This window comes from Salarias fasciatus, chromosome 6 (genome assembly GCF_902148845.1).
Source record: "Salarias fasciatus chromosome 6, fSalaFa1.1, whole genome shotgun sequence".
NCBI classification, from domain to species: Eukaryota; Metazoa; Chordata; class Actinopteri; order Blenniiformes; family Blenniidae; genus Salarias; species Salarias fasciatus.
Window position 1 is genome coordinate 4,797,711 of NC_043750.1, and position 26,726 is coordinate 4,824,436.

The 26,726-nt window shown below is 44.2% G+C and overlaps 3 protein-coding genes across 5 annotated transcripts; 2 read left to right on the forward strand and 1 right to left on the reverse strand.

The window, feature by feature from the left end:
• Nucleotides 1–1,241: 1,241 nt before the first annotated feature.
• Nucleotides 1,242–5,805, reverse strand: rps19bp1 (ribosomal protein S19 binding protein 1). The gene is made up of 4 exons (XM_030094363.1): nt 5,648–5,805; nt 3,193–3,360; nt 2,902–2,999; nt 1,242–1,983 (listed from the first exon to the last, which is right to left on the reverse strand). The coding sequence occupies exons 1-4, from the start codon at nt 5,700–5,702 to the stop codon at nt 1,834–1,836; spliced, it is 471 nt and encodes a 156-aa protein (XP_029950223.1). The 5' UTR covers nt 5,703–5,805; the 3' UTR covers nt 1,242–1,833.
• A 968-nt stretch (nt 5,806–6,773) lies between these two features.
• On the forward strand, nt 6,774–10,253 carry LOC115390386 (3-mercaptopyruvate sulfurtransferase-like). The gene is made up of 2 exons (XM_030094234.1): nt 6,774–7,372; nt 9,294–10,253. The coding sequence occupies exons 1-2, from the start codon at nt 6,793–6,795 to the stop codon at nt 9,590–9,592; spliced, it is 879 nt and encodes a 292-aa protein (XP_029950094.1). The 5' UTR covers nt 6,774–6,792; the 3' UTR covers nt 9,593–10,253.
• Nucleotides 10,254–12,906: 2,653 nt separating this feature from the next.
• Nucleotides 12,907–26,105, forward strand: LOC115390659 (uncharacterized). Of its 3 annotated transcripts, XM_030094593.1 has the most exons (12): nt 12,907–13,003; nt 15,398–15,533; nt 21,855–21,937; nt 22,501–22,671; nt 22,755–22,872; nt 22,980–23,061; nt 23,323–23,410; nt 23,484–23,605; nt 23,702–23,897; nt 23,985–24,084; nt 24,200–24,278; nt 24,830–26,105. In XM_030094593.1, the coding sequence occupies exons 4-12, from the start codon at nt 22,575–22,577 to the stop codon at nt 25,649–25,651; spliced, it is 1,704 nt and encodes a 567-aa protein (XP_029950453.1). In that variant the 5' UTR covers nt 12,907–13,003; nt 15,398–15,533; nt 21,855–21,937; nt 22,501–22,574; the 3' UTR covers nt 25,652–26,105. The 3 variants fall into 3 exon arrangements, with proteins under 3 accessions (XP_029950453.1, XP_029950451.1, XP_029950452.1); XM_030094591.1 differs by having other exon boundaries at nt 23,702–24,084; XM_030094592.1 differs by lacking the exons at nt 15,398–15,533; nt 21,855–21,937 and having other exon boundaries at nt 12,924–13,003; nt 23,702–24,084.
• The last annotated feature ends 621 nt before the right edge of the window (nt 26,106–26,726 follow it).

Here is a 26,726-nt window from a genome sequence, read left to right on the forward strand (position 1 = left end):
CGAATATAGGTCACACGCAGAATGTAAATACTGACACAGGAAACCTTCCACTTCCTTGTTTTAGTAAAGTTAAACACGAGGTTTTATGATGTTATATAACACCTATATTAAGACTTAAATTTGCATTATTTTGTGCATAATGTTAAAATATTAACTTATAAACCAAGCGCCTCCATGTGTTTTACTGATTTCTTTGAATCTTCTTAAATTTAAGTCTTTTAATAGTTTTTTTCCCCCAAAATAATAGCTTTTAAACTACTTGTTTTCTGTTTAAAGTTCCTAAATTACATCTTCCCAGCCTCTTGTAGGTTTAGATTTGCACTTTTCTACTGTCTAATATGTATTGCATGTACAATAAATCTTACATCCTCTGAAAATCTTTAGTGAATTTATTGTACAAGAAGATTAAACTCTGTGAACTCGTTATAAAGCTGTGCTGCCCCCTGATAGTTACCTTCACCTTCAACAGCCTCATAAAACCACTAAAAAAATACTGGTGTTTTATGGCTGAATGTCTCCCCACGTGCTTTATATGTGTATAAATCGCTCATATCCATTCTTGATCAGAACTATTCAAAGAAGCGCTGACTCAGCGCGGCATTGACAGAAGACTTTAAACTCCTCCTCGATTCTGTCGACTTGACCGGGACAAACATGAGCTCTTTCCACGCAGACACAAGTTCTATAAATAGGATTGGGATTCTTGATCTTTGAACTCCACCTGTATTTGTAAAACAAGACTTGGTAGCACAGGGATCTTTTTTTTTTTTAAAAGACAAAATTCTTTAAACAATCTATTTGAAACATCTGTATTCAATAAACTGTCTTTTTATTATTTAAACAGATCAAACATGTACTTGGGTTAATCTCTTGGAATTACACTCTGTCAAAGCAAACAGATGCAGCGTAGACTGTTTAAACTCAACTTTTCCAGAATAAGAGTGATTTTTGTTCACTATGTTTGAGGAAAGGATTCAAGGGCAGCATTTTCACTTGTACAGTTTAATCCAGTCCAGGTGACACCCGCTGGAATTAATACAAACCTCCACAGATAATAATAAGAACAACACTCAGTTCGTTTGGTTTAATGAGGAAAACATCTTAGCAACCGTAAAATGAAAGGCAGTAAAAATACCTGAAGTGGAAGAGCAAACACGTGTAATCTGCAGAGTCCATTACAGCTTTACCAGCAGTACCTTGAAAATCCAGTTTTAGAAGCAGTTTGGTAAACCTGCGTGAGCCGCGTTTTGTGTGTTTCTACTGTAATTTGCTGTTTCAACATTTCTTTACTTCATGTGCATTGCTTTTTTTTTTCTCTCTCCTTTTGGCAATGTCCTTCCCTTTGAAATAACGGCTGTACTCAGTAAATAATTCTAAATCTGCAAATTTACTGCATTTCTTAATGTATAAATGAGGCAAACTGAGGGAACTTCATTGAGCTGTGAATGTGATGAAAATACAGTGGAAATGTTTCATCTTTATTCCTTTTCTGACTGTTTAACATAGAAATTTCAGGAAGAAGAGGAAGAGACAGTCGTCGCACTGTGTCTCTATTTTTCAGTCACAAGGAAGCAAGGAAGGAGATTCCAGATTTGTTGAGCGATGTTAGAAGGTCAACAGTAACCGACCACTTCAACTCGGTGGTTTTGAACATTCCAGACAGAAACACTGAAGCCTGTTGGTTTTTAAAGTCAGCACAGAAGAAAAAAGCGTGTGTCTTTGATGAAGTAGCGAGCCGTGATCTCCCAGACGGCCTCCAGCCTGAAGCGTCCGGAACACGATCTGGTCCACCTCCATGTCCTCCACCGTCTTCCCACGGCTCCCCGGTCCTTCTCACTTCTTCTGCTCCACTGTCCTGCCAAAGTATTCCTTCTGGAACTGCTGGAACTCCTCCTCTGTGAACAGCGACGCCTCCTCTTTGGGCTTCTTGGGCGTTCGGTCGGGACGATTCCTCGACTGTCTGCCTGAGATGTGGTTCATGATCTGAGACGGGAAGAAACAGACATTTTCAATCAGACTCTGGAGAATCAGGAACAGAATCAGACTCATTTGAAGTGGCAGTGGGCGATAACGTGGGCGAACAGGGTGAAGTATGGAATGGACCTATGTTCTTCCCAGGGTGCATCACGCTTTTACAGTAACAAAGTGGGATCGACCCGGCAACCCTGAGCTGGATAAAGAGAAGGAGTGGACGATCACACTCACAGCCATGTGAACTCAGCCTGAACAGATTGTGAAATAACGGACTTATAAAGGTGTGGAGTAATCAGTTACTCTATTCTGGATGAGTCAAACTCATCTCAGTTCAGAGGTCGGATGCAGCTCAATAAGCCGGGTGGATCAAACACCGCCACAATAAAATAGAAAAAAAGAGTTTTGTTGATGTGATGCAGAGTACACATGATAAAATGTCATAAAACCAAACGACTACAACTGAAAATGACTCCAGTCTCAGCATGAAAATAATTGTAATGAAACTTTGTGGTAAAAAAAAAAAGTGAAATGTGAAAAAAACCTGCTCCTATAGCTGTTGCATTATGGGTGTTTTTAATGTCTCCACTCAGGTCTCGGTGTTGTGTTGTGTTGCCTTCGCTGCTCTTAGGAAATTTGTTTAAATAAAGAAATCAATGTTTTCTGAGAAATTTTTCCAGTTTGCTTTGTGGCTTGGCGGCCACATTAGAGTCTTTTGATGGGCCGATTCTGGCTCATGGGCCTTATGTTGGACGCCTCCTTTTTTAAAATTACGATCAGGAAATAAAAGCTGGAAGTTCTTGACATTATTAGCGTCGCTGAGCCTCATTTTAAAGAGCGATTGAAGAGTTTGATGTGTGAATCCGTGGAGCTGGATCGATGCCGTGCGACCGGTCGCCGTGACTGAGAGCTGTCTAATCATTAATTTACCTTCAGTGTGTCCGAATCTGTTGCTTTGTGGTCGGCTTTCATGAAGTAGGCCAGGTTCCTGCTCAGCTGGCTCTTCCCCCGACTCTTCCTGAACTCCTCTGCGATCAAAACCACAGAAGAAGAGACATCGGAAACAGAAGAAATGTGTGCAGATGTTAAAATTTCCAAGACACAAAGCCCTGGAGGAGTTCCAGAGTGGGCTGAAGACTCGGCATGGAGCGTGACTGCCACCTGGTGGCTGTTAGAGGGCTTAACACTCATCCCCATCTCCCCACAGCGCTGCAGACTGACCCACTGCGGACTTGATCCTCTTGTCCTTGACGGTCGCCTTGCTCTTCCCGGGGCCGAGGCGGCCCTGCAGCCGCTTCACCTGCCGGGTCACGCCCTGCCGCTTGGTGCCGACCAGCTCCATGACGGCGGCCGAGCTCGGCGTCCGCTGAGGCTTCTTCTTCTTCTTCACTTTAGAGAAAGACACAGACAGGTTTTACTGACTGAGTACATTAAGACAGAACTCGAGATCCTGATTCTCACTCTGTATGTAATCAAAAGATTTATATCTGTTTACACAAAACCTCAGAATGTGGTTCAACAATGTTTCCCCGAACAAAAACAAACAAACAAACACAACTCTTCTTCCTTTATTCTGTGGAATAATAATATGATCTCTAGTTAGTATAATTATAATCACTACCAACACTATTATCTTGTTTTTATAAGTTTTTATTGAATACTGTTTTCTTTTGTGACTCTCATTACTGCCCACACGCTGTAGCAATAATGCACATTTCCCTGTTTTGGGACTAATACAGGATTATCTTGCACAATTTTAATACTCGAGGCTTTCTCTAATACAAATCTCAGCATCCACTCACTGTCTTTGGTACACTGCAGGATCAGGAAATATGTTTAGAATATTTTTTTAACAAGGAAAATAAAATATTTGAAATTCCTGGAACCTTAGAAATCAACAAATTTGACAAAGATACATAATTCACAATTTATAAAAGATTATTCAGCGGAAAATGTACTAAAAGCAAAAACTGTCCACTTGTGAATGTTAAATTAAATGAGTATGATGACCTGATAGACACATTTCTGTTTCATTTAATGATCAGAAACAGATGAAAATGTAATCCGTAAGGATCCAGAGGCACTCCAGGGGGCAGGAGTGAACACATGTTTTTACTTCTCCCTACTCCTTTTCAGTCATGTATAATTTGTATTTATGTCATTTTGGTATTTGTTTTATGTCCCTTTTCTCGTTCCTTTGCAGCAGAAATAAACGAATAAATAAATCAAATCAAAGTGAATCAGCTTATAGTTGCTCCACTCCTCACCTGGCTGTGGAAGAAACGTTCTGACTGAGGACTGCCGATGCACAGACTTCTTTTAAACCAGACCTTCATGCACCATTGATTGCTCCAACTTTCCATTAAACAGTAGATTTCACTTATTTTATTTAAATCATCTTGATACAGCTTTTAGTTTATTTAGTCTCCATGTAATTCCATTCTTGATTGCTCTGTTTGGATGCATTTCCTGGTGGATCACTGTGAATTGCTTCATACACACGATTGTCTCCCCTTCCCTTCCATATGCGTATCAAATCTGATGTAGTGTTTGTCTTATAAAACAACTGGAACCAAGTGTGATGAATCAAGTCAACCCAAGGGACAGTATTGAACAGGTTTTAAATTAGCTGCTGACCCAAGAAAGCAGAGGTGTTTTAGGATCTTATGTGTGGTTTGATCTTTAAGTGTTAAGTAGCATTAGTTTAGTTTAGTTTATTTGTTTCTTTCGTTTAAAACAACACAAAGACAATAAACAAAAAAGATGAAAATACATCAATGTCATCAATCTAGACACCAACAAACGAAAGAAAAGGAGCAGAAAGAAGAACAATCTTATTATATCTGCCCCTTTACATACAGTATTTGAATAAATACAATTTAACAATACTCAAAAACTCATATTCAGTAAATCAAAAAATAAAAAAAATAAAAAATGTTTTCACCCGCAACAACTTAGTTTTCATTTACATATTTTTCTGGTATGGAATTTTTTATATGTTTCTTAAATGCCATAATTGTTTTACACTCTTTGATTTCCTGTTTCAGAGCATTCCATAAGTTCACTCCTTTTACCACGATGTTTCTTTCTTTGATTTTGGTTCTGAATCTGGGTTTTTTGAGCACGTCTATTCCTTTAAGATTGTATATACTGATTCTTATTTCAAATATATTCTGAAGGTTCACAGGCAATAAATTCCACTTTGCCTTATACATTATTTTTAGGATGCTTAAATCAACAATATCGGGAAATTTCAAAACTTTCAGTTTAATAAATAATGGGTTAGACGGCTCTCGATAGTGACTATTTGTTATTATCCTTATTGCCCTTTTTTGTAGTATAAATATTGTCTGTAAATAAGTTTTACATGTCGTACCCCACACTTCAACACAATACATGAGATAAGCATTAAAGATTGAAGTGATGAACTGTGCTTATAAAGGATTTACACAAGCAGCTCTCAGCTCATGCAGGATACTAATCGTGTTTTCTAGTAAGAATAAAATAATAACTCATTTCATGCTTCCTGTTATTAAGCATTTCGCATTGTCGCCACGTTTTGTCATGAAACTAGATATGTGGTATAGATGGGTAAAGATCCACGCTTACTGTAGCTGTAAAAACTCGCATGGCGAGCAGACTGTAGATGCTAATGTTAGCCTAGCAGCTAACTCACCTTTAATGTCGTCGCCCAGCAGCTCCAGTCCTCTCCTCACCAGCGACGCAGACATCTCGGTTTGATATCGTGAGGTTTATTCTTAAATATATATTGTTTTAAAAGTATCATAGACGAAGAACTTGATGCCGAAGAAAACCATGTGAGCACGTCAACATCCGCCGTGCAGCGACTACAAGCATCCGGGCAGACACAGTGACGATAAATAAAAGGTTCCGAGCGAAGAAAGTTCCTGGGAAAGTTCCAGCGAAATCATAAAAACACAAAAACAATGGACAATGACCTTTAAAAATAGCTAATGATGAGAAATCTCAATAAAGCACTTTTAGACTTATCTTCATCCTACTCCTGTTCTTGTACATGGGATGTGTATATTTTGTGTTCTTATAAATTGTATCCATTTGTTTATTTTTTTCCTTGCATTCGTATGGAAAAGAATAAATGAAATGAAATTTAGGCGCGATCTACCGTCCGCTCTGCATCTGTTATTTGGATCCGTCGATATTACTACGGCGCATTTATTGCTTGTGCGATCTATCGATCTTGAGAATTGTACATTTAATAATAATAATAATAATAATAATAATAATAATAATAATAATAATAATAATAATAATAATAATAAGAAGAAGAAGAATAAGAAGAAGAAGAAGAAGAATGTTTATCACTGTAGCCACATTTCGTGAAACTAATAGATGAATAGATTTATTTATTATCATTTCACCTCCCTATCAAATCAAATTCCGTGTGAAGCTCTCCTTTATTCACAGCAGCATAAAAAGGCGATAACTGACACATAATATAAACAGTACTAAAATACAAAGAAGAAAGAATGTAAAAACGTGGAATAAATGTTGGCATGTGTGCAGTAAGGTAGAAATAGAGCTTTTATGGTCCTGTTTCTTCAGATTATGTTGCATCGTTTGAGCTACAAGAAAATAAGTGTAAAAGATCTTTTATTCGTGTTTACAACATATTAATGCGTGGTTAGTTTGTAAACAGTGGCAGCTCCTGTCACGTCCAGCTGATGGATCTCTCGGGGGCGTGCCGGTCTCCCCGCTCTATTATCTTTCACTCCGCGGGGTTGGGAACCATTCACTGTTCTCAGAAGCCCCCACAACCGCTCTACCTCTCCTCAGATAAGGATGGCTCTCCAGACGAAGGCCCTGGTCAGCTCCAGGTGGCTGGCGCAGGCCCTGCTGGCGCCGCGTAAAGTGCGCGTCTTGGACGCGTCTTGGTATTTACCCAAACTGCGCAAAAACGCAAAGAGCGAGTTCAAGAAGCGGCACATCCCGGGCGCAGCGTTCTTCGACATCGACCAGTGCTGCGACAAAACCTCCCCCCTGGACCACATGCTGCCCCGGGAGGAGGTCTTCGCGGACTACGTGGGGAATCTGGGCGTCGGGAGCGACACGCACGTCGTGGTGTACGACGGCAGCGAGTTCGGCGCCTTCTCCGCGCCGCGCGTGTGGTGGATGTTCCGGGTGTTCGGGCACGGCCGGGTCTCCGTGCTCGACGGGGGGCTGAGGAACTGGGAGCTGGAGGGCCAGCCGCTCAGCGACCGGTACGCCAGACCCGCACAGGCCGAGTTCCGGGCCTCCCTGAACCGATCCTGGATCAAGACCTACGAGGACGTCCTGGTGAACCTGGACACCAGGGAGTTCCAGCTGCTGGACGCCAGGCCGACCGGCAGGTTCCGGGGACTGGAGCCTGAACCCAGAGACAGTGAGTCAGCTGACACGACTAAACCTAACAAAAACTTTAGATTTTCAGTCAGAAATAGAATAGAAATACTTGAATTCCAGAGGGAAGTTCTTGTAGCCTTGCTGTACATAAAATAAATAGAAAGTTAAAATAGCATTAAGAGAATAAATATTAAATAAGTGATATTAACTAAAGAGAATATTCTCTCCTGCCTGTTGAAATCCAACATTTTTTAGTTAAATCCTCAGATTTAAACCAAGTAACTCACAGCTAACCTCCCAGGAACGATGCAGTTAAAAAAACATTTTCTTATGTTTTCTTGAAGTTTGAGTCTGAATAAAGCTACAACCTCATTAAATGTTTTAATTAAACTGGGTGCAGGAAATATGAGGAATTTTGAAAAATCCTGAAACCCATACCAGCTAAAAAAAAAAGGTGAATCTGAAAACCTGGAAGACTCCCTGATCCGTCATGTTTGCATTGTTGGGTTAGTCATTAGCTGAGTGGGCCGTAAGATCAGGGTCAAACTCTGAGGGAGGTGGATTCTCTTTAGTCTGTGATGTATAGCTACAAGTTTCGTCAATTGCTATTGAAAACCATTAATCCATCGAACTACAGTTAAACTTTACAGTAACTTGCACTTTGGATGACCTGATATAAAAAAGAGAAACGTGGATCAATTGATAAATAACTCATTTCTGATCAGTTTGAGGCTACTGGCAGTGATGTTTTAATAAATATTTTCCATTTAGATAAAGTGTCTTCTACATCAACAACAGCTTGAACTCTGAAAACCGATGCTCAGGCAGCTTTTCAGATATTTCAGTGTGGACGACGTCTGCCAACTATAAAGTCTCGTGAAACCAGCAAGAGGCTTCAGTCCAGGCCACCACACCAAAAAAAAAAAAAAAAAATCACTGGTTTTCAAACACAAATCTTAAGAGCTTCAGAAACAACAGAAAACTGAGAGCTGAACAGGGATATTGATGCTGCTGCCATGAAAGAGAGCAAATCAGCCTCAGAGCCATTTTATCAGGGTGAGTTTGTACAAACATGGAGCAGTTTGAGTATTTCATTATATTTTGAACCAGAAAGTTTCATTAAAACTGGCTTTCTGTAGAAATTGTAGTAATTATTTGCTTTAAACTTAAAGTTTAGATTTAAAGGTTATTATTGCGCTGCTTTACCCATCCGGCCCGCTCAGGATGAAACTGGGCCGTTTGTGACCCCTGAACTGAAATGAGTGTATCACTCCTGATAAAGACGATTTACACACAGACACTGAGATACAGCTCACAGCTGACCACAAGCAAAAATCCAGTCCATGAAAGCCTCGACAGATACATGCATGATAAGATAAGCTACGTTAGAATAGTGGAAATAGGTCATAAATTAACCAAACAGCATGACGCAGTGTCTCACTGATGGGACATTGTTCCATTGATCAGGTTGAGATAATGTTGCTGCAGCAGACAGACATTGAGTGAGGACATGAGGTGTGAATCCAGGGTCTGTCAGTCTCATGACGGCGGGAAATGGATTTCACTCTAAACAAGACAAATCCATTAAAAACACAAACCCCCAAACCATAACCAGTGAGAAATGTTTGTTTTTGTTGGACCTTCTTCAGAAATAGCCAGAGTCTGTGGTGAACCAGAGGGTTCCTGACCAGACAAAGAGACGCTATTTGATACACAACTCTGCTTTTATTCATTTATTTCATGAGAGGTGTATCCGCGTCTTGACTCGCTTCAGCACGACACTGGAAAGTGGTGTAAAAACCACATTATTCTGCTGAGTCCACGGCTCCTGGAGTTTGTTCTGGACAAACAAGGAGGAGGGAGGAAGCCAGATGGACCCGGATGGCCAAACAACACACACACACACACACACACACAGGCCTGAAGCTTTCCTCCATCTCCTGTCGTCTTCTGCTCCACAGACAGGGAGCCGGGCCACATCCCCGGCTCCATCAGCGTCCCCTTCCCGTCCTTCCTGTCGCCGTCGGGCCACTTCCTGCCCCGGGAGCGGCTCCGGGCGCTGTTCGCCCGGGCCGGCGTGGACCTGCGGCGGCCCGCCTGCGTCCTGTGCGGCTCCGCCGTCACCGCCTGCCACGTGGCGTTGGCGGCCCACGAGTGCGGGCACCCCGGCGTGGCGGTGTACGACGGCGGCTGGTCGGAGTGGTTCACCCGGGCGGCGCCCGAGCACGTCATCTCCGAGGGCCGCGGGAAGCACCTGTGACGGGCTCAGCAGACGTCTCCAGACAAACGTGAAGACATGAACAGGAAGAGAGTGAGGCATTCTGGGACATCTCTGAATTCTCAGTTTCAGAAACCGTTTGCTCGACAATGTTTTCAAGTGAAAACACAAAACTGTCATTTGGGTCAAAAAACAACTTTTCAAAATCGCTGCGACTGTTTCTGTGTAAACGGGGGAAAACGTGACTTTCCTGAAGCTCTGCGGCTGCGAACCTCGGCTGGAGGACATGGTTCCTCTCATGTCCTCGTCGATGGACATTAACAACGTTTCCGTCCAGACTGTCGTGACTCCCAGTCGGACTCATACAAATGTTCTCGCCGTTGTTAATGTTTACAGCAAACTGAAGTCAGTATATTTTATTTTCACAGAACCAACAGCACCTCCTCCTGGCCGATCAGGCTAACTACACCGTGATTCAGTGTCACTGTTCTCATGTAAATGTCGAACTTCTCAGAAACAAGAATGCAAAAATGATGTGTTTTCACTGGAATAGTTGTGGTTTAAACAGCTCTGTGGCTCCTCCAATCAGAGGAAAGTCATTCTGGGTTTTTGCAAATAAAGAACAGAAAAATGAAATGAAGGTTTTGATTCTGTATTTAGCTGTGTGTCAGATTCTGGTTTGCTTCTTCTCTTCTTCTTCTCTCCTAACTCAACATCATCATATAAAAATTACAAAAACACTTTGCAAAAATGTTCAAATCTTCACGAAGAAGCTTGATTTTTTCCCTTTTCCTGTTCCGAATGCTTTCGAGTGAACTTTAAAATGAAGCTTTGTTCTAAAAATAGCAGTAAAAGAACTGCTGAGCCAGGAGTTTTAGTGTATGTGACTTTTATTCATCATGCATTCAGGCTTCGGGTTTGACACAAAGAACACCAAACTAACCCAGAACAGAGTCGATATGGTCATTTTCAGTTCCATCAGTGTAGAAATGAAAGAAAAATGTAAAATAGATACAGAAGGAAGAAGAGGAATATTCAATCAGCTGGTTGATCATGAGGAGTTTTCCACATCATGAATACAGAAGATCAAAACTGGAAAAAAAACAAATGACTGAATATTGTCCTTGTGACTCTTAATGTGGAGCTGTTTGGATTTTCTGCTTTACTTTTGCAAACAGTACAACTGAGAGCGCTGAACAAAGCTTTTGTTTTTCCCTGTTTCTTTAAAGGTGCATTAAAGAGTTTTACAACTTTAAAAATACTTATTGTTGCAGGAGGAGGCCCTCTCCTGACTTGTAATAATGAACCAATCCCGGCAGGGGGAGCTGTGTATAAAAGTAGCTCATGCTGACTGGTGCAGCGCTGCCGCTGAGTCTGGAGTAGAATGTATGAATGAGAGGGAACATAAAGCCCTTTTTAACTCCCCTTGTCTTTCTTCCCTCCCTTCCAGAAGCTGAGAGCAACGGTGGTGGCATCAGTGTTCCTGGGTGATGGTGTCTCCCTCCCGTGTGATGTGCTGTGCACCCCGTTTGGTTTGAGTGTGTTCACCTTTATTTTCAGCGAGTGAAAGTGTCCTCGTGTGTCTGGGGTGATCCTTCCGAGGCCTTCATTTCCCCTACTACCTGTGTCCCACCGGTAAGCCTCAGCTCCTGTTCGGGCTCCCCCCTCTTCCCCTTCTTTTAAAGAGAGTGAGTGTGTTTTTGATATTTATTAAAGAGATTTCTGTTAGCCTGAACCCACGTCTCCTGCTTCTTAAGCCACGAACCCGAGTGTCCTCACAAATCATTAATTTCAGTTGATTTCCTTGGGTGCAATCCCCAAGGTGACATTGTCCGGCTTCTGTTTAATCTGATTCATCTCGCCACATTATTTTCCACCATAAATATGTTACACATTTTTAATGATGTGTACAATGTGCCCTGACATATTCATTACAAGTACCTCTAACAGCGCTAAATTGTCACTTGAAAGTCGCAGTACCGGTCTGGCACCAGAGTTTTTTTGGGGAGAATTTGAAAGGAATGACGTGATGCGCGCTCCGGCTGGTTAGGTTTCGTTTTGTCCGCCATTACTCCGCCAGATGCTTAGTGAGCAACAACTGAGCAGGATCTTACACAAAGTAAGAAAAGACTGGCTTCTAGCACTGCCACAGCTCCACACAGACTCCACCAGGTAAAAGAAACTTCAATCTTACTTGAGCGCTACTAAACGAGCGAGGAAGGAGTTCCCCTCTTCTGTGCACGCAAATCACAGGGACGAGTTTTTCACTCAGCTGCATTACGCCCAAGGCCTGCAGGGGGCGCTGTTTCGCATAAAAGGTGCAAACTCCTTAAGGCACCTTTAATGAAACAGTCAGTTTTTAATTAAAAGGAACAGGAAATGTGAGTGTAATGGCAGGTTAATGACCTTAAAGAAAACAGCAGACAGAAACATAAATATGTTGATTCAATCATCAACACCTGATCAATCAACATAAAACACCTGATCTCAGTTTAATGATCAATCAGGTTCTAGTTCCACCACTTTATTTTACTTTCTCATGTTAAACACTCATGCGGGGACTTTTAAATCTTTTTCTTTAATCACAGTTTTTAAACATGAACATTCTGTCTTATCTCTACTTTTTTCTTATTTAAACCAAAAACAAATCTAATCTATCAGCAAATAATTACTAATCACTCAACCTGAGTAAATTCAGTCATGTGAACTCATCTCCATACAGACGGAGCTGTCACCTTCACCCTGATACAGAAACAACACGGCAGCGGCGCCAAAAGAAAGGAGGAAAACAACCCGTCTATTAACAAAATAATCAAAAAATAAGACCGGATTGGAGCCTCCCGCGGCCCGGTTTTGCCCCACAGACCTCATGTTTGACGCCTTCTGCTCTACAAGCAGATCAAGAGATCTGGTTTCCAGAAATACGTCAGGAAATCCCACCAAGAACAGAAGCATGCTGTCATGATTCGTCCATTTGTGGAAGTTTCTGAGCTCATTACTTCCCAGTCAGCCTCCATTGTTATCTTAAAAAAAATCAAGTTGACTATTCATCCTTCATCTGAAGTGACAGAGAGAAACTTCCACGGGAACTAAAATTTAGAGCCGAGTATTTCCCTTTAAACTTGCGTCATTTCAAAGAATTTTCTCAATTGGGAAACAATGACAAAGCATCTGCTGGTTGATCCACGTTGTTCTACAGTGATAAATGTGTGATTCAGTTAAACGGAGTGATGAAAGTCATGTGATGCTGATCTGGGTTCAGAGTGACCCTCACTGATCACAGGATTGGCTCACGGCCAGGAGGAAGTAAAACCAGAAGGCCTTCCTCTTTACTCATGTGAAGCCTTGCTGAAGTCCTTCCTAGTTGAGTCGAGTTCTTCTTCACGGAGGAGTACCAGCGAGGCGAGTCGCCTGAACCCTCCATCTCCTGCGTCCCGGCCGGGGGAGGACCCGGTGAGTGTGTCCGTCTGATTAACCCGTTCTGTGTCTTATCAGGCCGTGAACAGCAGGTCCAGCCGCTCCGCCGGGGGACAGTAACCAGGCAGGGTCTCCAGTCTTTTATTACACATCACTGACAACTTACAGCACTGTTTCTAGCTGTTTTCCCTCCGCTTTGCTGATGAAAACATCTGATTCAAGATGAATTCGACATGAGGTGATGCTGGGGTTCCTGATAGAGGTGACAGGAGTGTTAAAGGCAGTTTCCACATGAGGGCAGCACAGCTTCAGATCACTTTACGACCAGGACAGACGGCTTAAAGTGAAGAAAAGACACCTTCCTGATGAAAAACACAACACTGAGAGAGTGTCAAAGCCGTGATAAATGTGTCTGAGTTTAGAGTTAAAGTTCATTCACGCTCGATGTGGGAAAATCCTTCAGAAACCACAAATTCAGTTTCATTTTCATGTCTGTTTTTCTGTCAGACGGAGAGATTTGACATTCAGCCGCTTCAAAGTAGCTTGAAATTCAAAAGGATGTGTTTAAAGCAGGGGTGTCAAACATAAGGCCCGTGGGCCAAAACCTGCCTGCAAGAGGCTCCAATCTGGTCCATCAAACGACTCAGAAAATTGTAAAACAAAAAAAAAAAAAAAGAAAAAGTTGATGAAAACATCAATTTTTTTATGAAACTTCTGAAGAATGTCTCATGTAAAACACCTGAGGTGAGACATCAGCATGAAAACAGTCATTTCATTGCATTTTGCATCAGAAGGTTTTATTGAAACTGGCTTTATGTTGAGATTTTAGTCATTTTCTGAAGGAAATGTTTTTGTATTTTTTTTTTTGGAAAAATACAGAGATTTCTGTGACTGCATGAGGCTTCTGGAGTAAAACGTGTTTCACACTCCTGGTCGCTCCAGTAGGAACAGTCTGCTATGCTGACATGTGTGCCAGTGTGTGTGTTGTGTGTCTAAACCCCGGCGTGAGCAGCACGGAGTCAGCTCCATAAACGCGGTGGAGCGTTCATCATGTGACATGTTCATCGTCTTCACCACAAAGCCAGATCAACGCTTCGACCACTTCAGTTCTTGCTCGTTGACTCTGAAGTGAGAGGAGTCAGTCTCCTGATCTGACTCGAAGGAAAATGAAAGAACTTCAAAAGAAATGCTAACAGCGCTCATGATGAACTGCAGTGCTTTGAGATTTGAGCTTACTGCAGCATTACAGGACTGGAGAAAACAAAGGATGATTTTAGACTGAAAGATGGACGAAGAAATCCATAGATGGTTCTGAAAAGCTGCTGACTGAGGATTGTTGAAAGTGCAGTTACGTCCTGTAAATAAACACAGATAGAACAAAGTAAAATTGCAATTTTAAATCAGTTAAAGGGCAACTCTGGTTTTTTGACACCTGGACCTTATTTCTAGGTGTGTACATGCTCATATACTCACTCAGACAAACATGGTGCAGCTCAGAGTCCTGCAGAAGTTATTTAGATCCAACCAATTTAGCCGCACTTTAGCGGGGGCCACGGCAAGGGGGCTTCAGCACGGGACATAATCTCTGCAAGATTGCTCATTTCAGCTATATTTCTTCATCCATCGCCAGTGTTATCATAAAGTCAGCTCGTCCACCGTCTTCAGGTGGGTTCTGTCCTTTCTCTGTCTGCCATATTTTGGCATGGAAACCTCGCCAACAATGATCAGAACTCAGTCTGAAGAGTCGTTCAGCATCTAAAGCAGCTGTGGTGAAATCCAGCAGTCTGACTAAACCTCCGCTGCTCCGTCCATCTGCACAGATCAAACTCATCCTCTCTGGGTTCTGTGCTCGGTTTTGCACTGGAGCTGTGCACTTTGCACATTTTGCGCTTTTGACAAGTTGCTGCTCACACTTTGTACATTTATATGGCTTCTTATGTGTTTTTTAAACCTGTTCCTTGGTTGTTTGCTGCAAATCAAATTGCCCTTCAAGGGACAAATTAACAAAATGAAGTGAAGTGAAATGAACTCCACTATAACAATAACTGAACACTTTTCAACATTTTGTAAAATCTATTTCTAAAACTAATGATGCATCATGTATTAATGGGCAGATAAAGCTTTAAAAAGACATTAAGTCTTAAAATTTGATTTTTCAATCAGTGTTTGCATTTTAGGAGTGTGTAAGATTCAGTGTGGAGGATGAAATAGCCACTTTTGACGTTTACAAGTAATTGAAACTGAGCAAAGCATGAGGAATGGTGCAGAGGGAATGGAAAGTAGGCTAGCTTTGGGGTTTTCACCTCACGATTTCACATCTTCTTGAAACATAGATAGTGTTACCACTGAGGCACTACCGTGAAAGGAAACCACAGCAACCAAAACAGCTTTTTCACTTTACTCAAAGTTTTCCTGTGCACGTCACTTCAGGTCCCGAGGCAGATTTTACACGCCGACGGGTCTCAGAGCAGCCTGGGCGACTCCAGAGGCTCGACGCCGACTGACGGGTCAGGGAGTTAAAGTGGGGACAGCCGGAGAGAGCCGTCCACCGGAAGCTACTGCAGAGGTAGGATTCTCCGTGGTTAGACCAGACGGTCGGTCAGACGCCAGCAGAATGACGAGGCTGAGCTCAAGACAGTCTGTTGATGGCGATGATAATGTCATGATTAGAAAATCTCCATCACTGTATCTCCTGTCTCCGCTTTGACAACTCCGATGGAGAGAATGTCGGTTGATTTAGACCCTGATTGCATTTCTCGTGTAGACAAGAAGAGTGAATCCTTTAATCAGAATTGGGGATGAAGTGGTTGGAACTCAAAGGAACATCGCATCACATAACATTCTTCAAACTATGCTTCGTTCCCTTTGTTGTCTCAGCTTGTTCCGTGACTTTTCATTTCTTTGGTCGTGGCTCTGTGTTTTCAGATCCACAGCAGAGCATCGGTGCTCACAACGCCTCCGTGCGCTCATAGCTTCATATCCATCCACATGCTTTATGTGGTGGCCTTGATACTGAATGTGAGCAGGGAAAAGCTCCAGCAGCTTGATGACTGCGTCGTGAGCTTGTTGTTTCATCTTGATGCGTCGCGACTGCTGCTGAAACTCACATTTCAGGGTCAAAAACTGACGTCATTCTAAGCAAGAACTGAGCGATTCCTCGGTACTTATGATCTTCTCTGTCACTTCATGACAGAGGTAGGAGATTGGAACCTGATCAAGTCATCTCCATGCCATGTTTTTGCTCTGACCATGTATAGCACCAGATGAATCTAACCAACCCTGCTCCTCAGCTTGTCTGTGGTACATGGTGAGGGCAAAAACATGGAGATGACTTGATCAGGCTCCAATCTCCCACCTCTGCTTCATGATCAACTCCAGCAAATGTGTGATGCTCCCAAATCAACATTAGCAAGAAAACATCTCCCTGATTCTCTGCCATGAAGATTCAGGTCAGTTCTGATGCCTAAAAGGTCACCCACCCAACACCCGCAGGGGTCAAACTCTCAAGGTGCAAAGCTGTATGCAGATGACAGGAATGTATATTTGTTACCAGTTCCTCATGAAGGTAAAACCTTTGTTTCAAAATGGAAGGAGAGGAGATAGGTTAAGAGACAGATGAGTTAAAAAAAAAAAAAAAGGGGGATGCGTGGGTGAAAGAGTGACGAAGTAGGTTGTGGTGCGTGTGGGAAGGAGACAGACATGAGAAACACTCATGAAGCAGAGTGGAGGAGTGGGGAAACACATAAAGCACCAAGCCTGCGCTTTCAAGTGTGTCAACAGGCCAGCATGCTGCACAACAAGCTGAAGCCAGGAACCGAAGAATGAGGGAAACTACAGAGTCTGGATGTTCAGTGAGAGACGGGATCCTCAGCGATCTGAATGCAGAATGCCTCCAATGATTGAGACGAGTCCACTTTTAGCTCACGCTGCTGCTGTTTCCTGCCTATGAACCTTCCTCCCACATGCTGCATACTCGCTTCATGCTGAATCCTCCCTCCATCGACCCACCTGCATCCTGTAAAATACAAAAAGTCAAGCTTTGCAACTAAATCAACTGAAGCCATCCAAATAAAGCCGTTGATGTCAAATCAGTCTTCTGGATCCTCTTCTGGATAGCTGAGGTATTCAACCACATTTTAGCCAGAGCAAGACACGTCTGCAGCAGCAGCACAGTCCAGCCTCTTTTCCCAAAGCTAAACACACTCTTGAGAATCAAGCGGATGACTAAACATCAACTTAGCAGCAAACAGCAACACATCAGCAGCATCAGCTCGCAGTGGTCTCAATGCAGCAGCAGCTCAGTGAACACACTTCACCTTTACAGCTCTTCCTTCTCTTTGCGCTGATGAGGCTGGTAAAGCCCAGTTTTCTGAGAAGATCACGATCAGTGACCATCAGAGAGGCGTTTCAGTCTGTTTTGAGTAAAGATAGAGTCAAGATTTCTTGAATATCTATTAGATAAACACAAAGAAAAACGTTCTTTATGCTCTTTCATGTTCCAGTCACTCAGAAAGGCTTCATCTCTTCCAGCTTGCTTTAATTATTTTAAAGTAAAATTCACCATATGGTGAAACAGTACTGTTGTAAACTGTTTTTGTCAGTGAATGAAATGATGTGGCCTCATTTACTGCGGCTGTGTGTTCCAGAAAACAGCCCTCAGCCATTGGCATAACCCTCAAACTACCCGTCAGTCAACAGCACTGCAGCTCGGAGCTGAAAGCCTCAAACTATACTGTGAGTTTTCAAGCAATACTGAAGGTTTTTTTTCCCCCAGAATGACTTCTGTACACTAATTTGATGGCTAAAAAAGTTCACTTTAACTGCACTAAAATATGATCTGCTGATAATTTAACGGCTGATGTTGTTTTATTCTCAAACACAGACGATTCCCTTCATGATCGCACCAGTCGGTCATGATGTTAGGCTCTTTTTATAAAACGTATTTCTCAAGTTATGTTCAATTTAGAATGATCAGACTTGATGGTTGGTGGCATCATGTTGTGAGTCTCCGATTCTCTCCTGCGTGGCAGCTTCTTCTGCCTGTTCTGAATGGAAACTGTTGCTTTTCTGGGAAGAGATGTGGGTTTAGGAAGTGGTTTGAGTTTCTGTGTGTGTGCGCGCATGTAGGTGCCTACATGCGCGTGCGTGTGTGCGGTTATTTTTTTATTCTTCGTGCTAGCGTCTGCCTGAAACACAGAAAGGAAACAGAGAGAAGAGGCTCGTCCTTCTCGCTGTCGGCCCATATCGGGGGAAGTCCAAATGTCAGCAGCAGCCGGATACAAACCAAACAGAAACAGCTCTGGGTAGGAGGTTTCGGGGAGGCACAACGCTGAGATCACATCTGAGAAAGTGAGACGACCAAGATCTTTCATCTTGATAAAGGACAAAAACCTCCTCCAGGATGGTTATCTACTGGGTTTAGTGTTGTAGTCCAGACCAAGACCAAGAGTATCCCAAGACCAGAGGAACACCAGAGCATTTGGAGATACTAAGATCAAATTATCTCTAGACTTGTGGGCCTGATACTGAGTGAGGACCAAGATCCGAGCATCCCCGGACTGAGACAGGACCAAGACTTTAAGGCGCCGATGCCAAGATCATGAAAATATGGTCTCAAGCACAACAGCACACAGTTTGATCCCCGTCTGTCCATGTTTAAATGGCCTGAAGCCTCCAGCAGCTCTCAGCGCCGTGTAACAACCAGCCTGTGCTTCCACGTTAGATAACATAAAAATAAATGTCCTTTTTTAAAGCAATTCTCGAAAGCGGAGACGGAGAGTCTGGAGATAACTGATCTCGGTGGAAGTTTCTAGAGTCAACTCGTCCGCTGTGAAATGACTCAGTGATGATTCGAGTAGATGAAGTTATTGCAACAGCAATGATCATCATTAAGTGGAAAGAGGAAGCTCATGTCGAGGAAATTACATTTAAAACAGGAGCAATACTGAGAAGGGTGTGAGCAGCCTGACAGTGGCACAATATCTGCTTTATGCAGCGCAGCGGCCCTCTGGAGGAACTCTTCACTTTGTTAAATTGAGGAAATGCGCCTGTTTGTTGCCAGTCACTGTGGGTTTTCTCTCAGTTCAGCTCTTTAGATTTTCTCTCAGTTTCACGGTTTGTTTTTTTTAGTTATTGATTAGCTTCAGTCTCTCTTCTGTTTACTGTATTATCTGCTGCGTTTCTGATCCTGAGGCTTTAAAACGCTTCTCATGCTGATCTACTGCCGGTCAAATGCATTAGGATATTCAAAATTTGTAACTCACACTCAACTCATGCACACACACACACACACACACACACACACAGAGTTCATGGTATGACTGAAAAACACACAAATCCGTGGCGTAATGTTTGCCGGCGCTCAGTGAAAGCAGGCAGTGAAAGTGTCTCCGTCTGACCATCGACGATTTCAACACAGTTTTCACTTTTGTTGGCGACTGCACAGGCGGGCAGCCCAGTTTACTGTTTACCTCCGGAGCTGTTGCTGTTCATCACCTGATTAATGCATTTTTTTCAACAAGCTCCAACATCCAGATCAAAGATCTTCCTCACTCTGACTCGGGTTGATCCTCAGCTCAGGCTCAGCAGCACTGCGGCAACAACGCTGCCTGCAGGAAGTCACTACCTGGATACGCTTTGTTTGCAGCAAAGTAACAGAGACTTTTGGGGAAGTCGCTTTAATCAGGTAGCGTCCGCATCTTTGCGAGAAATGGTCAATAACACTGAACAGTTCTGCTGTGCCGTGTTGTTAAACTGCAGTAAAAACCAACGAATCATCTGCAAGACGGATTGATTCAGCTCAGCTTTTCTTTTCTCATCTTTAAAATGACTCTTTCTGCTCGTTTCCCATGTTCGTTCACCTTAAAATCCTTCGGTTTGATGACGCTCTTCACACCTTGTTTGACAGGAAGTGCTCTTTGTCAGGGTGGAACAATGAGGTTTGACAAAAAAAAAAAAAAAAAAAAAAAAAGCGAAACAGCCCGACCTTTATGAAAACCTCAAAAACATTTGACCAGAGAAAACATGTGACATTTCCTTTGTGCACAGAGGTGAAAAAAAATAAAGAAGAAAGAAGCAAAACAAGGCGTTGTTGATCTATCAGACAGTGCGTGAGTTTGAGAGGATGGATGGAAGAATGACGAGTTTGATGAACTCCTCACAGATCTGGAGATTACAGAGACGTCTGAGGCATCGAGGCGTCAGCGTTGGATTTCAGACAAAGGAGCAAAAGAAATCAGCATTATTTCAACAATGTCCGAAACTTTATGCCTTCCTGTTTTTGAAAAGAACAAATTAAAACGTCTCACGACGATTGGAAAAGAGTGAACTTATAACATAATGTAATGAAATGGAAAATATCATATGTAATAATACTGTGCATAAAGCATCAGTATTCACATTTTTAAGCAGCAGTTATTGTATTCTGTTGTAAACACATTCATGCAGTAACTTCAGGTTTCTTTGCGATGTGTGCATTTGTTTTTAATTGCATATTTTATCATGGGAACATGTCAGTATTTTGGGGATGTGTTGTAATGTATTGAATACAGTCAACATGCAGGCACTGTGTTTCACACGCTCAGTGAATTCAATCCGACGTTTCAGGCGCTTCATTTGTCGGAACTTTTAAATATTTTTTAACCTTTAAAGATCATTAATTCTCTTTAATCCAGTAAACAGTGTCCTAACGGCACGCTGGTTACACAGATAAGAAATGAGTTAGTTTGAAATCGCTCTGCTCGGGCAGTTTGTGAAGTGAAAGTTGTTTTTTTGGATCAGTAGGTGTTTTGCGGTTCAAGTGTCAGGGGGGCTTCACCACACACACGCACTCTCACACACACTCTTTGTTTTTTCAGTTTGTTTTTCTTCGGTTGGGACAGAGTCGGTCTGAGTGGAATCTTCCACTGATCACTGCATGGACCGAGAGAGGGGGTCAGTCAGGGGAGAGGTCGAGCCTGGGGTGTCAGAGTCAGGAGGACGGAGTCTGGAGGGCCAACGGGCCAAACTCCTCCGTCTCCTCTCATCTGCTGCTGGAGACCTCAGTCCATTTGAAAAAAGAACAAGTTCTCATCCGTCTTCCGCAGATTTGGGACGTTTGAATTTTACTCTATTTGTACAGAAATATGACTTCTTACATTCTCAGAACTTACTATTTTAGCTGATGTGGATTCAGGTTCACAGCGAAAGGCGCTGATAAGGGCTGGATGTCAGCAGGACTTCCTGTATTTCCTTAAAGCACATTAAAGAGGGGTGTGTCTCACTTTACCCCCTTCAAAATTAAACTTAAAGTTGTGATGAAGAGTAAAAGAGATGAACATGTCCTTCGTGTTGTGAATGCCCTCACACACAGGTGATTGAGAGTCACAAATTATTTGGGGAACACACTTGGATTTGAGGAGGAAGCAAAAAAATCCAGGTAACATGCAAACTCAAAACCAGATCTTTGAGCCGTGAACTAAACAGCGCCTGGAGGGTCTGGTTGGAGGAAGAGGAGCGTTTCATGGACCCAGAGTGGGTTGAGAGGGTCCATGGTGCTGGAGACAGGGAGCCCTGCACCGTGACGGCTGAAATTAAGGTGAAAAATCAGGTTCAGATGAAGGAAGTCACTTAATCTGAGGAGAAGTCGTGTTTTAACACAAGATTAATGTGACGCATGAAAACAATGACCCCGTACGCAATCAGACGCTTGGATGGAAACATGTTCAAATGTATCAGAAAAAATAATGGGAAACTGCTCTGAGACGGAAACTTCTTATTTCCACAAAAACACGCCGGTGAGGGCCTGTCTGCAGGCGGAGGATCAGAAATGTGAGGTTCTGATTGGTTTGTGGTTTGCTTTCCGAAGAATGACCTTCAGACGCCTCTGAACTCTCGCATCTCTCTGCAGGTTATCGCAGCGCGAGCAACAAACCACACGGCTCGCGGAGAAAGATCTGGTCTGAAGCTGAATCTGTGCAGCTTCGGCCTCAGGTGAGACTCCCACTTCTCAGATTTTTGTGAACTGCTGGTCACCAGACCAAAACGGGCCAGCATGCAACAGGGTCATGTTCTAATTTGATGCTTCTATGCTGTCGTGAGGCACCAGATAAACCACCAGATGTGGTTTTTTTCGATGCATGCTGCTGCTGCTGCTGCTGCTCAATCAGCGCAGGTTCCAGACTGATTGAGTTTTGGAAAGTTGTGGTATTTTATCTTCTTGCAGATCTGTCAAAATAAGCACTTCTCTTGCAGAAGTGATGCATTGTTGTTAGTAAAACTTCTGCAAATAGAGGATTTGTTTCACTGGATTTAGAGTCATTGTTCAACATGAGAAAAAGATGAATTCATGCACGTTTGTGAAGCTGCCGCTGCGGACTTGGCGGCGCTGCACGGGTCCCTGGGTTTGACACACCTGCTCTAAACGGAGCGCCTCTATATCTGCCGCGGTCGGCCTCCCTCAGCCGCTGGTATTTCTGGTGCTTTGGCTTCTTGCACCTGGCCGAGCAGAAGCGACGCTCAGACCTGTCAGCATCCGCCTGCTTCCACCTGCGCAGGATGAAGAGAAGAAGGAAGCACTGAGCGAGAAGAATCCACCCGACCGCCGCCGCGCCGTTTGAACCCAACCGAGATGGAGAGGAACCAGAAAACCCCCGTCCTGCTGCTGCTGCTCTTCCTTCAAGCCTGCAGGGTGAAATGTCACAAGTGTCCCAGCAGTCCGGACCCAAGTGAGTGTCTGATTCACCCTGAGGTGGAGGCCTGCGGGCGGATGATTCCTCTCATGTGGCTTCTTCTTCGCTCTTTCTCTCAGATCTCACCTGCTTCAATGACTTCAACCACACCATGACCTGCGAGTGGAACAGCGCGTCCGATCGCTCAGGCACAGTGTGCACACTGTTTGCTGAAGATAATTATCCGGATTCTTACAGGTAAGGACTGCACAAGAAGAAAAAAACCAAAACAAAACAGAAAGTGTCTCCAGTGTTTAATGCAAATATCATCATGTCCACTTCTGTCCCTGTCAAACTGGATTCAGTGGCTCCTGCGAGCTGGAGCCTGTTGACAGCTCCAGGCCAGCGTTGATGGCGTGCTCCGTGGACTTCAAAACAGGCTACATCGTAAGTGAGCACCGAAGACCCAGCAGCGAGGGTCATCTGTGTACCGTATGTGTGTTTTATTGTGTTGAAATGTCCCCAGTCAGGTCAAAGTCTCAAATGATAAAGGAAAAGCAAAGTGAGTGGGACCTTCTGAATAAAAGGCTAAAATGAAGGGATTTGAGTTCAAAACAGCTTTTTCCATGAAGCTGGTGGCAAATTACAATGACCTGAAGAAAAGTTGAAAGCTTTCCTGCACCGATGAGCCTTCTGTTCTTGTTTCAGTTCTATCGGAAAGATAATGTATCCCTGAAAGTAAGCTGTGGCCGTGAGAAACACATCGTGTCCATTTCCTACAAGCCGTATTGCCACAGTGAGTAACTTCACAAACCGCTGCCAGCTCCGCCGCTCATTTGGCCTCAAACCGTGTTTGTGTGATCCTGCAGTAAAAGTGAATCCTGGGAAGCCCGCCGTCAACGCCACCACCGTTTCCTGGTCCATGCATCATTCATCTATAAAAAGTTGGAAGTACGAGCTTCAGTGGAAGCGTGGAGACCAAGCGTGGAGTGTATGTGTGCTTCGTAGATTCCTGTCAGTGTGTGAGCGTAGGACGACCCGCGGAGCTGGACCGAGAGCTGAACCCAAACGTTTTCTCCTCCGTCAGGAGGCCACGGTGCTGAAAAAGGAGAATCTGATGTCGGGACGTTTCAAGGTGGAACTGGAGGAAGAGTGGCTGGACCGAGGCCAGAGCTACGAGGCTCGCGTCCGCATGATGGTGGAGGAAGGCTCCGGGCCCTGGTCCGACTGGAGCCCGGCGGCGTCCTGGGTGTCACCGGTCGGGAGATCCAAACAGCCGCCAAGCAGCTTTCACCCGACCCAGTTTTCCTTCACTGGTCGGTCCACAAGTGAGCCTGTAAACGAACGGTGCCGTCCGGCGTGTTTCTCAGAGGCTGCTGGGAGCGTTTGGCAGATGAGCGTTGCCGTAGCGGCGGCGGCGGCCGTCCTGCTGCTGATCGGCGCTGTCATCATGCTGAAAAGATCCACCTGGTGAGGCCAGAGGAACCGGTCGGTTCTGTTACAGAGCTTTCTGGTTTCTTTAAAAAAAAAAGAAAAAAAAGAGAAGTTTATTTCCAGGAATATCAGAGTGGTTGTGATGTTTCAGGGTTTACGTGGTGAAGAGGATCCGGGGCCCGCCGATCCTGACCCCCCCCATGTCCCTGCTGCAGGACGACACGCTCCAGGTGAGCGCACCGCTCCACTCTGGAATTCTGAATTGGAATTAGAATTACTTTAGCATTTTTGTTCAGAATTCCTAGCTTAAAAATATTTCTCATTTTAATGATTGTTATATGCATTATTGTTTCTTTATTCTTATTTTTTTTTAAATCTGTGCAATGGAGAGTTGCTGTTAGAGTTTCGACCCTAACCCTCCGTTCACTCTTCTGTTTTCGCCGTTAGTTCGGCCAGATTTCACCTCTGAGGCAGATGTCGGCTGAACTCAGAATCACTTTCACAGTTCCATCGTTTCCTCCTTTTTCGTGCTTAAATTTATCTCCCAGGAAGTGTTTGTTCCCCGTCAGACGCTGAACTGAAAACATTAAATTAGTCCTTCGATTTGAGAGGAACAGGAGCATTGTGGGTTTCTGCACCCAGACTTTGACAGTTGTGAAAAGATCTGTTATTTTCAGAGTTTCTCCGGTGGAGGAAGGAGACCGGCAGCGCTCTGATTCGTTGGCGAAGCGACCTGCTTGCTGACACTCATCCCCCCTTCCTGTCTCCGTTTCCCCCTCAGGGCTGGCTGCAGCCGTACTTCACCAGCGACTCCTTCCACTCCGTCCTGAAGCCGGTGGAGGTCGTCTCGGTGGAGGTCGCCTCCGCCGTGGACGCCGTCGTCCCCTGGAAGCCCCAGACCAAGGCGTCCACAGAGAAGGGCGGCTTCGACTCCACCGGCTCCAATTTTTCTAACCCCAGCTACTCCGACCTGTGCGGCGGCCCTCCGCCCGTTTTCCCGCTGTTCGCCGGGAGCCTGGAGGCGTGCGCCGCCGACTCGCCGTACGGGCCTGTCGGGAGCGGAGCGGCGGACCGGAGCGGCGAGGAGCCCAGGGCGGAGGAGGAGAAGGATGTGGACATCCTCAAGCTGTTCTGTAAAGAAAACAGCGGCGCCGAGTCGGCGCCGGACGGCGAGAAGCTGCAGGTGGAGCACCTCCGGCTGCAGAGCCTGGACTCGGGGGTGTGCAGCGGCGAGGAGGTGAGTCAGGAGAGCATGGAGGCCGACAGCATCGGCGGCCACGACGAGGAGGCCGACGGCGGCAGCGCCATCAAGGTCGACTTCCGGACGCTGCTGGGAAGCAGCAGCGTCTTCAGCAAGGGCTCCATCCTGGTTTGCTCGGGTTACGAGGCGGTGGAGAAGCTGAGCTGCGGCCCGGTTCTGCCCCGCCGGGATTCGAACCCGCCCAGCAGCCGCGAGGAGCCGGAGGAGAAGTCCCCAGAATCCACTCCTCTGCTCCTCCCGCCCTGCTCCGTCCTCTCCCAGCATGCTCTCCTGATGGCTGCTGGCAGCTCAGTGGAGCCCTCTGGTGACGGGTACACGCCAGTGAGCAGCTCTGACCCCTGACCCCTGACCCTGACCCGATCAACCATCAGGGCCCCATGACCGTTATGAATGTAGTATTCCTATCACATGTTATTCATCAATACTGGACAGAATGAGAGTTCACCATGGAGGACTGAAACTACAATTAAAAATAAATACAGAAAGATGAAAATGGCTCAATAAACATATTTTTATGCCAAAACATTATACAAAGATTATTTTCTTTTAATGAAAAAAAATGTAAAATATGACTAAAACTGTATATTTCTTTTGTCGTTTTCAACAGTTTCAATGTAAATTTGTAATGATATTCCCATTTCAGTTCAATTTGTTTATTACCTCCGCCAGGAGGTCATGGAATCACGCCCGTTTGTTGATTGGTCTGTCAGCAAGATTCCGGAAAAAGTAATGGACGGATTGCAATGAAACTTTGTGGGAAGGTGGGTCTTGGGCTAACTTAGAATCCATTCAATTTTGGTGAAGATCCGGATCACTGTCTGGATCCAGTAATTTTTTAAAGGATTCTTTATCATTGACAGATAGGGAGTCTTTCACATGGTTGGGCAGGCCCGCCGACAGGGGGCGACAAACGCCTGGTTCACACAGGCGGAAGCGCCGAGCACCGACTGTCAGATCGGCGCCCCTGTTAACCTATCTGACGGTTCATACAGAAGGCACGGGACAGCGCCGCGCACATAGCGGCTTGCACCGTGGACCGCGGCCGCTCCGCTCCTCTCTATTTTCTCGGCGCGCGCACCGCCAGTTCTGAAGCTGGACAGAGCAGATCGCACCAGACAGGAAGTCGGGAACGGAAAATACGAGAGAATCCAGTCAATTTTCAAATTAAAATGACATAAAATAACATAAGTTATGTTGCTTTTCTGTTTTCCTTTTCAGATGAACACACACACACACACACACACACTCTTACATTTTCTTCTTCTGTTTTTTCCAAGTATGTTTATTTATATTTCTCTATATATATTTCTGCCTCATTATGCAAATGAGGGGGCGTGGTTTAAAGGTATAACTGGGATTCTCACAACAGTGAAAACAAATATACATTTTTAATCACATTTTTTCAGTTTTTTTTTCT